This window comes from Amblyomma maculatum, chromosome 7, assembly GCF_055883805.1.
Source record: "Amblyomma maculatum isolate TAMU_Amacu chromosome 7, ASM5588380v1, whole genome shotgun sequence".
In the NCBI taxonomy this organism is placed as follows: Eukaryota; Metazoa; Arthropoda; class Arachnida; order Ixodida; family Ixodidae; genus Amblyomma; species Amblyomma maculatum.
In genome coordinates, this window is record NC_139350.1 from 56742465 (window position 1) to 56755657 (window position 13193).

At 47.2% G+C, this 13193-nt stretch overlaps 1 protein-coding gene across 1 annotated transcript in view; it reads left to right on the plus strand.

Annotated features, from left to right (window-relative positions):
* LOC146183305 (tachykinin-like peptides receptor 86C) overlaps positions 1-13193 on the plus strand; it is a 358172-nt gene that overhangs the window by 313547 nt on the left and 31432 nt on the right. The window contains exon 4 of the mRNA XM_084608351.1: positions 5565-5761. Within this exon, the coding sequence (XP_084464477.1) occupies positions 5565-5761 (197 nt within the window). The remainder of the gene's footprint in view (positions 1-5564; positions 5762-13193) is intronic.

Consider the following 13193-nt stretch of genomic DNA (forward strand, 5'->3'; position numbering starts at 1 on the left):
ACTTCCTAATGCAAAATTTGAGCGCAACTATTTAAGCGCTTTGGTCATATATTAAGGTAAAGGATTCAAGAGACGCTTCCGCCGGGGTGGCGCAGTGGTTACGGCGCTCGACTACCGTTCCCAAGAACGCGGGATCGAATCCCTGCCTCAGCGGTCGCTTTTCGGTGGAGGCGAAAAGCAAGGCGCTCGTGTGCTGTGCGATGTCAGTGCACGTTAAAGAACCCCGGGTGGTGGAAATTTCCGGAGTAGATACTTTCATGGGGCAGTGAGATATCAGCAGATGAATTACCTGAAAAGCTGCATCACAGGTTAGTCAAGGGGATATTAGAGTTAAATTTTATATCCTATTTATTATTGTAGTATCATCTTCATTTCATTCGTATTACACTCGCGTCAAACTGCAGAATTACAGTGCGCTTTATAACCAGTTCTAGAGCCCTTAGTCTGGATAGCAAGTGCAGCGACATGTTATGTTTTCGTAATCTTGCCAGACAACGCACGAAAGGTGCAATGACAAGCAGAAAACACTGAAAACATAGTTATCATTAGGTCCTGCCACACGGAAAATTTAATGCCATTTCCATCAAATGACATTCGTTCAAAATGATATTTGTTTGCTACTACACGGGAAAATATAATGACATCTGATGAAAATGACATTAGGTACTGAACGAGTTTGCTGATCCGAATGCGATCAACGAGCAAATATGTTATCTCTACACACGAGACTCGGTGAGAAGATACACCCAAAATAAATTACAAATGTGCCACCTGCAATAAATACTAATGTGCTCCTAAAATTTTGCAGCTAGTCATCTATGTGAAATATGCCACATAGCATCGTAAAAAAAATCTGGCACCCATAGCTGCCAGCCAACCCGTAGCCACGGGCGGAACAGGTCGCTTCTGTTGCCGCGGTCCGTCGGCGCCGAGTCGCCGACACGGCGGATTTCTTTCGCCACCTTCAGAAAAGCACGCTCTGTTGATCCTAAATAATACGCGCTTAATTTGATGAAGGAATCTAAAAAAAATTATCTTTACTGAGGATCCCTATTATGTAACGAGATTTTGGAAGAAGTGATAGCAGCAATAAAAGCAAATTTCTGCTCCCATTAGCAGCTGCCGGCGGTGTGATGCAGCTCATCCGATTTCGTTCTCTAGCTCCGCTGCTAAGACGTCGCCGAAGTTACACCTTCCGTGTACTGTAAGACAATTTGTGAGACAATTGAACTGATACCAAGTCAGTTTTATGAATATTAACCGAGTTAACCGGGTTAAGTGGAGAAATATGGGAGAGGCCTTCGCCCTGCAGTGGGTATAATCAGGCTGATGATGATGATTGTGATGATGATGATGATGATGATGATGATGATGATGATGATGATGAAATTACTATTTCCAAGCGCTTTCAGCGACGTCATTGATGCGAAACCGTTTAGGCCTGGCGACGACTAGGGCCCAGCACACGGCCAGAGCGCCGTCGTCGGCCGCTTTCGCGGGCCGCGTCGTTGCGGTAAGCTCGCGGTATCCGATGTGGCAAGCGTTATGAATTTGCCCTATGCTTTCTTGATGAGGCCGAGCTCGGGCATTTTTCGACGGGCCGAGCGAACGATCTGGCGAAAACGTACGGGAGTCAACGGGGCTGTAGTATGCTTTGGCGTAGGGTGATACTCGAAGGTTCTATAAAAGCGCCGTCGGACAGTACACTAGATACTGCCTATTTTACGTATTGCTCTTGACACTTGCTTTAGTGCGCAAATTGTAGGTTATTGAAACTCGTACGCGTCTCGCAGTCAAGCGCAGACGTGCGCACCTTCCGTGCCCTTTCGTAAACAAGCGCCGCCGACACTGCCGCTAACTTCGTAATTGGTAGTACTAATCAACAGGTTTTTTACAAGGGAAGCAAGACATGAATGTCAATTGAAAGGCGGCTTTGGTTTACAGCGCAGTCATCTTAGCAACATATATTGAAGGCGCACCAACATTTGCATATCAATTGCAGTTACCATAATTTGGAAATAGCATTAGCTTTGGTCGTGTAGCAGCGCGTCGAAAAAATGACATTAACCTTAACAAATGTCACTCGGTGAGTTTGCTTGCTTTCTGCGTCGAACGCCGTGATTCACGGCCGCCGTCGTTCTCGTAAAGCATATAACTGGATAATTATACAAACGTGTTCCTGGCAAGGGTTTATGTGTGTTCGAAAGACCAACTGCGCAGCAATTCTTCCCGAACATTGCTAAATGTTTCCAGCGGCTTTATATCCGTTAAACCGCGACCAAAGACGAAAACACGACGCGCGCGCATAGAAGGTGACATAAACAGCGCCCGACCGAGCCCGCCTACGCTTTGCGGCTTTGGCCACAGGCGGCGTTGCCAGCGTTTTGCGCATCGCGTATACTGCCGTATGATAAATACAATGTGTGAAATAACAGCGTCACAAGATAAAAGATGGATGATTAATTGAGTAGCAAAGGGGGTGTGCGCGACAGTTGATCCGCAAGGGAAGCCTTTAAAACTGCCGCGCCATACCCTTAATAAAGATCGAGCTTAAGCGACCTCGATAATATTTTCTTAATTTCTTTCTTTCTCTTTCTTTCTATTAATCTATTATATCTGGTTATCACCATTTCTTCCATTATCTCTCTATTTCCCATATTCTGTTTTATTATTTTTTTTTCCTTCCTTTTCCTCTCTCTTCATTTCCTTCTTTTTGCCCTCTATTACCAGCACCTCCAGCTTTCGATCCTTTATTCATTTCTTTCCTTCTGTCTCTCTTCCATTCTTTATCTCTCTTTCCGTTCTTCTTTCTTCCCTCTTCTCACACCATCTGTGTGGCACAGTTGCTACAACACTCGACCAAGTTGGCCCGACCTCTGGCACGATACCGACCACGGCGGCCGCGCTTACGGAAGGCGCCTGTGTAATGTACGATGTCAGTGAATGTGAAAGTGGACGGCGTACCTCATAGCTTGAGTTGCATTGAGAACCAAACCCCATAAACGAAAAGCCATTAATAATACCAAAGCAGTACATGGCTCATCGCCAGCAAAAGCCGGCATCGCCCACAAAAAGTGGGGTCTAGAGACCCGATGATGTGACAGCCGCATGATCTTGAGCGGGAATTCGAAATACCCCACAACGCCTACGTTAGGCATGTCTTCCCGCGTGGAGCGACTGTGATTAAAACATGACAGGAAGTGCGAAGTACACGCCACCGTATGCCTCAAAATATTTGACTTTGTAATGTAATTTGAATTCGCTTAAAACGCTTAAAGAAAAATTCTAGGTTATAGGCGAGATTAAACCAACGATCCTTGACTAGCCATCCAGGCACGCATCCAGTTAGGCCACTCAAGATGTGCTTGTATGGATTGGGAACAAGGAAGGTTTATATAGTGTGTCGTGTGATCAATGCACCTCGCGACAGAACTCACGATGACAATAATGATTTCGCATTCATAGCACCCAAGTAGCCTAAAGGGCCCTCCGTATAAGTTCCTTCCTTCCTTCCTTCCTTCCTTCCTTCCTTCCTTCCTTCCTTCCTTCCTTCCTTCCTTCCTTCCTTCCTTCCTTCCTTCCTTCCTTCCTTCCTTCCTTCCTTCCTTCCTTCCTTCCTTCCTTCCTTCCTTCCTTCCTTCCTTCCTTCCTTCCTTCCTTCCTTCCTTCCTTCCTTCCTTCCTTCCTTCCTTCCTTCCTTCCTTCCTTCCTTCCTTCCTTCCTTCCTTCCTTCCTTCCTTCCTTCCTTCCTTCCTTCCTTCCTTCCTTCCTTCCTTCCTTCCTTCCTTCCTTCCTTCCTTCCTTCCTTCCTTCCTTCCTTCCTTCCTTCCTTCCTTCCTTCCTTCCTTCCTTCCTTCCTTCCTTCCTTCCTTCCTTCCTTCCTTCCTTCCTTCCTTCCTTCCTTCCTTCCTTCCTTCCTTCCTTCCTTCCTTCCTTCCTTCCTTCCTTCCTTCCTTCCTTCCTTCCTTCCTTCCTTCCTTCCTTCCTTCCTTCCTTCCTTCCTTCCTTCCTTCCTTCCTTCCTTCCTTCCTTCCTTCCTTCCTTCCTTCCTTCCTTCCTTCCTTCCTTCCTTCCTTCCTTCCTTCCTTCCTTCCTTCCTTCCTTCCTTCCTTCCCCTTGCTTTCCAATTTTTTCTTTCAGCATTTTTCTTGAGTCCTTTCTTTCTTTCTTTCTGCCTGTTTTCTTTTTTTTCATTTCTCTCCCTTCTGTTTCTTCTCTTATTTCCTTTGCCATGTAAGACATTCAAGCGTCTCAACTGTTGCATCAAAAGGAACATTCTTGCCTCGCAAATGCAACGTCAGTAGGGTGTGTACTCTACTGTGTACTCTCTAGTGTATACGAGCGTATACACTGTATATGAGTGTATACGACTACGACCAGAAAGTAATTTTTACTTGAATTACTTTCTTGGGGAATTTTTGGTTTCAGTTTTATCCTTTAAGCGATCGCTGTGACGTGCAGTTGAGGATTAGATCGCGGGAACCACGAAAAAACGCAGTCTACGATGATACGAGTTTTACTACACTGTCTTCAAAGTCGGGAGTGAGAAAAAACACAGTATCAGCACTTATAGAGCCCTCTTTCTCTTATTTCACGAGCCCTAAAAACAAACTTGGTGTCACAGCTATCTTCCAATTAATGAAACTGAAAAAAAAATCACCATCAAAAAGAATGCAAGTAGTGGTCACACGCGAATACCATAGGGTGATCCATACATATTAATTTGTTATGAACAACATTAAATTAATCACGAAAGCTAAAATTTGATTTCTGTAATCCTTTAAAGACCAATTTTGTATCTTGGGAGCTGTCGAGTATAAAATGATGGGAGTATATTATGTTCAGTAATTTGGGTGTTTGGAAGTTGCACGTCTCGTAATTTTTGCGAATCAATTATTTTGAATGTGTGCCATGCCTCAAGTTATATGGTGCTTCTTTTGTGGAACATGTGTGCTGGACTCGATTGTAGTTGATCAGTCGGTCTCGGACGCAGTGCCTCTAGGCGATCGATAGGCAACATATCAAGTTTATCAAAGATCGATTTACTGTTTGGAAGAAGTCAGGGTTACAAACTGAACTTACTGCTCCTCTGCGATGCCTGAAAAGAGTCAGGAGCTAAGTTTAAGTAATGGTTCCCCAAACATATCCAGAATGGGATAGATGGGAGTAAGCTAACCTGTATAGCTGTTCTCTTATTTAGATTCATTTGTGTATAACATTTCAACTTGCTAATCATTTCAGTCATTCTACGAATATCCGTTGGGAGGTTGTTTGTCAACCAGCCTATGCACACTGCTTAGCCAGCCCGCCGTGGTGGTGCAGTGCTTATGGTGCTCGACTACTGTGTCCAAGGATGCGGGATCGAATTCCGACCTCGGGGCCGCTTTTCAATGGAGGCGAAAAGCAAGGCGTCCGTGGGCTGTGCGATGCCACTGCACGTTTAACCCCAGGTGGTCGAAATTTCGGGAGCCCTCCGCTACGTCGTCTCTCATATAGCCTGAGTCGCTTTGGGACGTTAAACCATGAACCAGTACTTAACCTGTTTTTCCCACTCGCTCACGCAGGTGGTGAAGATGCTGTTCACCGTGGTGCTCCTGTTCGCCGTATGCTGGCTGCCGTACCATGCGTACTTCCTCTACGTGTCGCACAACCCTCACGTAGCCTACCTCGATCACATCCAGCACGTGTACCTGGCCATGTACTGGCTCGCCATGTCCCACGCCATGTGCAACCCCATCGTCTACTACTGCATGAACAAGAGGTATTCATTGGCCTATATAGAATGGACCAATATCCTTTTTTGTCTCATGTGCATGAAAAAGAACTGCAGTACCTGTGGAGCAAATACATTTGTAGGATATAAGCTTTTCTGTAAATTTGTGGAATTTCATTAGAAAGATTCAGCGGGCTTAAACATGGCTTGAACCTAGTTATATGACCGAAAGCTTTGTTAAGAATGTCTTGAATGGTTTAGCAAGGTTGTACACGGTTCGACGGTTTGACGTTTTGGATTGAGAGGACGCTCAAGCTTCGCCTAAGAGTAGAAGTGATAGCGGCCTTGCATTTCGTCTCCACCGAAAACCGAACGCGGCTGTCGCGTTCCGTTGGAGGCGAAACGCAAAGGCGTCATTGTGCTGTGCGATGCCACTTCAGTGTAAATATCCCAAGGTGGTGTAAATTGTTCCGTAACCCTCGACTGCAGCACCGCTTTTTCTATTTCCCCTTTCACTCCCACCTTCATGCCTTGTCTAACGGTGCGCCTCAGGTGTCCACCGTGGAGCGTAATAACATTGTGCCTTTAATTTTCTATAAACCAATTTACACATGTTTTTACTTCAACACCACCTTTTCATGCCGCGATTTTTTGTTTGCTTTAGAAGGAAAGGAAGACACAGAGTCTGTCTCACTTTTCGGTCGACATGCATAGTTGATTAGGTAAAAGTCCCGCCACCTTGGCATTCCGCGATTCTTATATTGTTTGCCTAAATTGTTTTATGGGGAGAAGGCGTAGTATGTCTGATGTTCAGATGTTGGTGAAGATGAAGGTCAGATGTTCGAAGCCGGCTGACCTTGATGTTTTGCACGGAAGAACTGGAGCTTCCGCTCCAAAAATATCCAGGATCACCTACTCCAGGGGAAGCCCGCAATGAAATGACGATCGTGCTTCGCACGAAAGCCTGTGCGCAAATGAACCATGCTTTGAGACAGGGTGCCTAGATTACTTGTTGTAGCAATGTCTCCTGGATGGTGTCTTATGAAGAAGAAAGGTAAGAAAGGGCCTGCACGTTACTGTTAAAACGACAGCATTACTAGCCTCGTCGACCCAAGGCCTTTGGCGCGGTAAATTCGACCTCAGTTGCTGCGCGAGGAGCCGGCGCCGTTCTCCTCTTCACACGTGCAGTACGCAGAGCCGGCTGCGCTCGCTTTTTCTTTTACATTGCACTCGTACACCTGGTGGTTCTTCTTCTTCCTCATGCACCTGGCATACTTCGTTCGTACCAGTACACATCTACATAAGTATACATTGTCTGAAACAATACCACAAAGCCTTCCACTCCCATGCCTACCCTTTCTCTGCACCGTCACCGCTTCCCATCTAACTCGTCTCCTGAGATCTACCCCTTCGAAATGCCTTCGACGCCTTCTTGTCGTGTAGACCTGGCTGTGGTGTCGTTGAGGTTCGCAGACAGCCATGGAGGAATTAAACCACATCAAACCGTGTCTGACAATGCTTAATCGAGCCTACGCTCTGCAAACTAGGTTTAGGCATATATAAGTCTAGCCTGACTGAGCAACAGCGCATAACAAGAATTTCGCTTGCACAATTGGGCGTAGCCGTACTAAGTCGCAGCCATATTTTAAAGCTAAACTTGTGACCTCCGCAGAAATGCCGTGCCATCTCTCTTCCGTCGCTCCTTACTGGCGCTCTCTGCCTGGCTGGAACTGTGGGTTTAGAGGCAAAGCCAATGAGTCGAGCTTATTTTCCTCCGTGGTGATGGCCGGCATTTGGCAGACCCGTAGGCAAAATAATCCTGTGTAGGCGTGAAGCGACTGTGCTGAGCTCGGCGCCTCAGCGCGCTGAAAGGAGGAGTCGATCGATGACCAAGGCAGCGTTACGAAGGCCAATTACTTGCACGGCCATCGACTACGCACAGCCCCGTCAAGTCGGAATAAGCGCGAAACACAATTGCACCAGAAAGGGGACCACGAAGTTTACCGTCTCAAGCTTTGTCATCCTGTTTGTACAGTACCTGCGTTTTGCGCTTCTTCATAGGCGAACGCGATCCAACGCTCCAAGCTTTGCATTGCATATGAGGGACATAACCCGGCTTTACATTCATCGGCCCCATTTATTAAGGGTGTTTGGCTCAGGACATGTCTTTTGGCACTGACCACTATCGATAAGCGCACCCACTGGTCGCCTTCGAATCGGTATCCAGGTCAGCAGGTGGCGGCAGTGGGTCACAGCTCTCTGGCGGAGTAAATGCCTTCAGCCCACAATTTTTTTTCTACACCACACTGCCAACGCCGAAGTACACGCATTAAAAACGCCTAAAGGAAGCTACAACGCCCCATGACGGCTATTCGACTGGGTTCACCGGCGTTTTTGTTTTTCGTTGTGTGTGTGTGTGTGTGTGTGTGTGTGTGTGTGTGTGTGTGTGTGTGTGTGTGTGTGTGTGTGTGCGTGTGTGTGTGTGTGTGTGTGTGTGTGTGTGTGTGTGTGTGTGTGTGTGTGTGTGTGTGTGTGTGTGTGTGTGTGTGTGTGTGTGTGTGTGTGTGTGTGTGTGTGTGTGTGTGTGTGTGTGTGTGTGTGTGTGTGTGTGTGTGTGTGTGTGTGTGTGTGTGTGTGTGTGTGTGTGTGTGTGTGTGCGCGCGCGCGCGCGCGCGCGCGAATTCTTTCGTGGGCTTGCAAATAAACGTCCGATTTTGCAATACAAAAGAGACCAAAGCGTGGCCAACGTGAGAACTCTAAAGCGCTCATAAAATCTTCGTCGGACGAAGAGTGTTGCTGAAATGTTAAATGCACACGATACTTCACTTCACTTCACTTCACTTTATTACCTTAAAGACCCCACATTGGGGGTATTACAAAAGAGGTGGGAGTACAAACATTGATTGAATATGATTGCCTACATGATATTTATGAAGTGCATATTTAAACTGTTGACAAAACTTGACGGGCAGGTGATGGCATCAATATCGCAGGGAAGGCCATTCCAGTCTTTTGCAGTGCGAAGAAAGAATGATGAAGAAAAAGTGACGGTGCGGGCGCGCTGGCATGAAACTACTAGTGGATGGCCGGTGCGATGAGATATGCGAGCTGGCGGTGTGATGTAGGGTTGTTGGCCGAGGGAGCTGTAAAAACACTTATGGAACAGATTAAGAGAAGCAATGCGACGACGATGGGCAAGAGTTGATAAACGTGATTGTCGTTTAAGTGACGATACACTGATGTCATACGAATAGGCAGAATGAATGAACCTCGTGGCGCGGTTTTGGACAGATTCTATTGAACTGATGAGATATGCTTGTTGAGGGCTCCAGATAGTAGATGCGTATTCTAGTTTGGGTCGGATGAGCGATTGGTAGGCGAGAAGTTTAATACTTTGAGGGACGTGCCGTAAATGGCGTTTCAAAAAAACCTAATGATCGGTTAGCTGATGCGACGTTACATGTGAGCGCCAGGAGAGATCCTGGCACAAGGTGACGCCTAAGTACTTGTATGAGCATACAGATTCTAGTGGAGTGTTAGCAACCGAGTAAGTGAAAATGTGGGGGTTACGCCGGCGGTGAAAAGATACGAGTTTACATTCATTAGGATTAAGCGACATTAGCCAGTCATTGCACCAGGCATGTATTGCGTTAATGTCGTTTTGGAGCTGTGATTGGTCAGAGGTGTTGGAAATTGTGCGGTAAATGACGCAGTCATCTGCAAACAGACGAACATTGCAAACCAGGTTTGAGGGTAAGTCGTTTATATAGATTAAGAATAGGAGGGGAGCTAATACAGAACCTTGGGGTACGCCTGATGTTACTGGAAGAGGGTTAGAACTGTGTCCATTAACGAGAACAAACTGGAAGCGGTTAGAGAGGAATTCTTCGATCCATAATAAGACGTTAGGATGCAGATTTAGCATGGTTAGTTTCAGCAGTAAACGCCTGGCATGACTTTGGGATCGCCTGTCAGGCTTTCAGCGCTGTTACAACAAAATGCACGAGTGTGAAAATACACTCGAAAAAGAGCGCTAAAGGCCTTTTTTGATGGAGGATATGGTTGAGACATGGTAAAGTTGCGCGAAAGGACTACACGCAAGGCAAGAACCGGGATGATAGCGACGAGAAGGCAATTCATTCAATAAGAACGTTAACCGCGTCAACAACAGCGGCACGAGATTCATGACTAAGACAGCGCATTTGTGCAGTCACTCACGAGTGGCAAGGACGATAAGTAAATGTAAAGCACGCTCGTTACATTTATTCTTCACAGCAGAGACTTCCGTTCTGAAGACTTCTTTGTGCAACGAGCTTCCGGCAGGTATACAAACCATGAGCAAATTTTGTGTCTCGCTGTTACGTGGCTTGCTGCTGTTGCATCTGCCACTTTAGTACAGTAGGACGGCCACGAATCGCAGCATGCGTCCTGCCACGCTTCGTAGTCAAAACGGAAACCTCCTCCTTTTCGCACATCAGACGCTGCCAGAAAGGGTTTTGACACTACAGTCTAAAGGGGCGTTCACACTGGAGATCTGCGAAAGTCGCTCGACCAGGTTTTGTAGACCCACTACAAGCGCTGATCGGCCCCGAGTGTCCACCCCGGAGTGTGACTCGCTTCATGACACCCCTCTCTTCAAACGAGATTTGAACGAAGAACTGACTTTCTCACCTTTTCGGCCGCTTTCTTCTGTAACCGCGCTTGACGTAGATCAGTTCGGACTGCTTTCAGGCATGGATATGTACAATTAATTCAGCGAGCAAGATAAATTTACGGTTATACCCTTGCGCAGAGCTGTTTCGGCAGTCAAAACGCACCTGAACACGAAAACGGTAGAAAAAAAAAAGGGGGGGGGGGGGGGGGGTGCTTGTTTGCGGTCTCGCGAAGTGGCAGATCACCAAGTCATCTCATTCTCGACCGCCGAGCACATGAAGAAGACTACGAGTACAAACGCGAGTGAGTTATCTTCACTTTCACAGCGAGCATACATTCTTAATTTTCCCGCTCTATGAAGAAGGCGGAAGCGCCGTGGATTGGCTGAGGAGTTCTGCGAGTTGAAGTCGCGTCGCAAGAAATCGCTCAGCGACCTAGTCCCTCAAACAGGTCGCTGGCGAATTGTTCGGGTCCCTCCATCCGTGACGCTACCACCCCACCTTCCCCCGTGAGGAATCGAGTTGCGCGACTTCAGCGACTCGTCAGTGCGAACGCGGAAAGTACGCATTTCACTCGTCAACTTCTTCCCACTGTTGAGTGCACTTGGAACTTGGTACTTTCGATTAGTTTGCGAGTCCCTTTATTTCAGCAAAATAATATTCCAATATGAGGATCGCTCCGGTGTGGCGGAAAATCAAATTAAGTGAGATTTCAGTCACACCGATATTTTATTCGCCGCAGCTGCGGCTTACAAGCGGGGCTAGCTTAGGCAATCTCGTCGTGTCTCGCGTCTTTCTTGGAACTGGCGTGTTTGCCGAGTGGCCACAAGGAGAGATTCTCAAGTTTCGTCCGGGTCGCTTGTCATGCTGCAGCGCTTGTAATCAGAAGCAAGCAGGCGCAAAGTTTCTCTCGGAGTATCTTGTCCCCAGTAAAAACAAGGACAAAACGTAAGGCGAGTAAATTGAATTTATATAACAGGAACTGTTTCACGCAGTTTAGAAACGCTCAGCGATAAGCCGCTCGAAAGATGAAAAAGCACGGTACGCGGTTGGAGCTCGCGTATAATGTAAGCAGCGGAGTGTGTTCGCAACTCATAAATCCTGATGGCCTTGGAGCTGTTTTCACCACGGTCTCACAGCTTGGCACAGTCACCAGTGAGTACCGCCCTACACGCGCAGGCGCTCACGTTAGCTGTATGCAAAATGATGTCGCTTTCTTCTTAGCTTTTCTTTAGCGTGCGGTCTGCGTTACCGCCTGATAGGCTTATATATATATTTTTTTTTTTACCTTCACAGCTCTGTCAATTGTGGTACTGAATTTCGCGTGAAATATCATTGTGAGAATGAAAATCTATCAGTTCTTATCACTGGCAGTCTCAGGAGAATGTGGGGCAATTTTTTCAAAACAGTTATCATCGCAAAACTGCTAAACTTCTGGTTGGAATGTGGTCATGAATGGAGAAAGAAAAAATGTTCTTAGCGCTGCGCATCAAGTGAAATCTAACGTAGCCTCAGAACAAGGGTCTGGCCTTAGACGAAGTACAGGAAATTTAGTTATTCTATGTGGGTTGTAGTTATGCCTATTCGTAGATTGCAACGTGTACCTAGGGTAGTGACAACGCAGTATCTGCCATTAGAAAGCATATGAGAAACCTACTTTAAGGTCTAAAGAGACTGCAGAATGCGGAATATTATCTCCTTAAACCAAATCTGCTAGCGCTACCCATCCCGCGGCTTATGGCGTCGTGTTTAACGACTCTCCATGGCACGACTTCGCCTAGAGAGGGGTGCGCCCGAAGAGATAAAAGTGTTGGGGCGCGTCGCTGGAGTGGAAACGCCGTAAAAAATCCGCCTATAGTTGCTCGCGCCGTCGCCGTGTGGAAAACCCCGCTCTCAGATGCAAGCCATTTTGCACGCGCCAAAAGCATTTCGCACTCACCGTGGAAGGACCCCTCACTCGGAGCATGCTGCGTCTCACGTGACGCACGCCATGCTCTCCAACGTGTGCACGAGCAGGCGGCCAGACGTGACGGGCAGCCCTGAGGTGATGGCGCAATCCGTGCTTTGGAAAGAAGCGCGTGCGGCCTCCCGTTCCTCCCTTCCCCGAACTGCATGTCGCTCTCTGGCTGGTTTTAGGCAACCATTTTTATTGCAAAAAACGCGGGGTTTCCGGGATGCAAAAAGGTATTATTCACTTGGTGAGTCAGCATTAGGGAGAATACTAGTTATGTCGAGGTGCCGTTTGCGTAATAAAACGATCTGCAAGCTGGTCAAGGTCAGATCCGGACTTTTAGAAATAGGCCATTTTGATAAAAAGGTCTACTGATGCTCTGAAACACGAGACCAAATATGACTTTTTCGTAACATCAAAGCGATTTTAACACCACGGCTGATGGAGGCTGAAAATTATTTTTGCCGTTGAGCGTGACAGAGCCAGATTAAGCAGTTGTTGGTTTAGGTGAGTTTAACGTCGCAGAGCAACTCGGGCTATGAGAGACGCCGCAGTGGAGGGCTCCGGAAATGTCGACTGCCTGGGGTTCTTTAATGAGCGCTGACACTGTACATCATACGGACGCCCTGCCTTTCGTCTTCATCGAAAAGCGGCCGCCGCGAACCGGATTCGATTCCACATCCTTGTGCACAGCGGTTGAGCGCCGTAACCAAAGCGCCACCGTGGCGGGACGCACCCACATTCAGCAGCGTAAATGTATCAACCAATGTTGGGGTTTGGGCTCGTTAGTTAGGTATCGTGGCTGAGTGAGGCAACGCCAAAGCACGAGGTCGAGCAGAAAAACAGTCAGGACAGGCGCTGAAGATGAGCGCTAGTC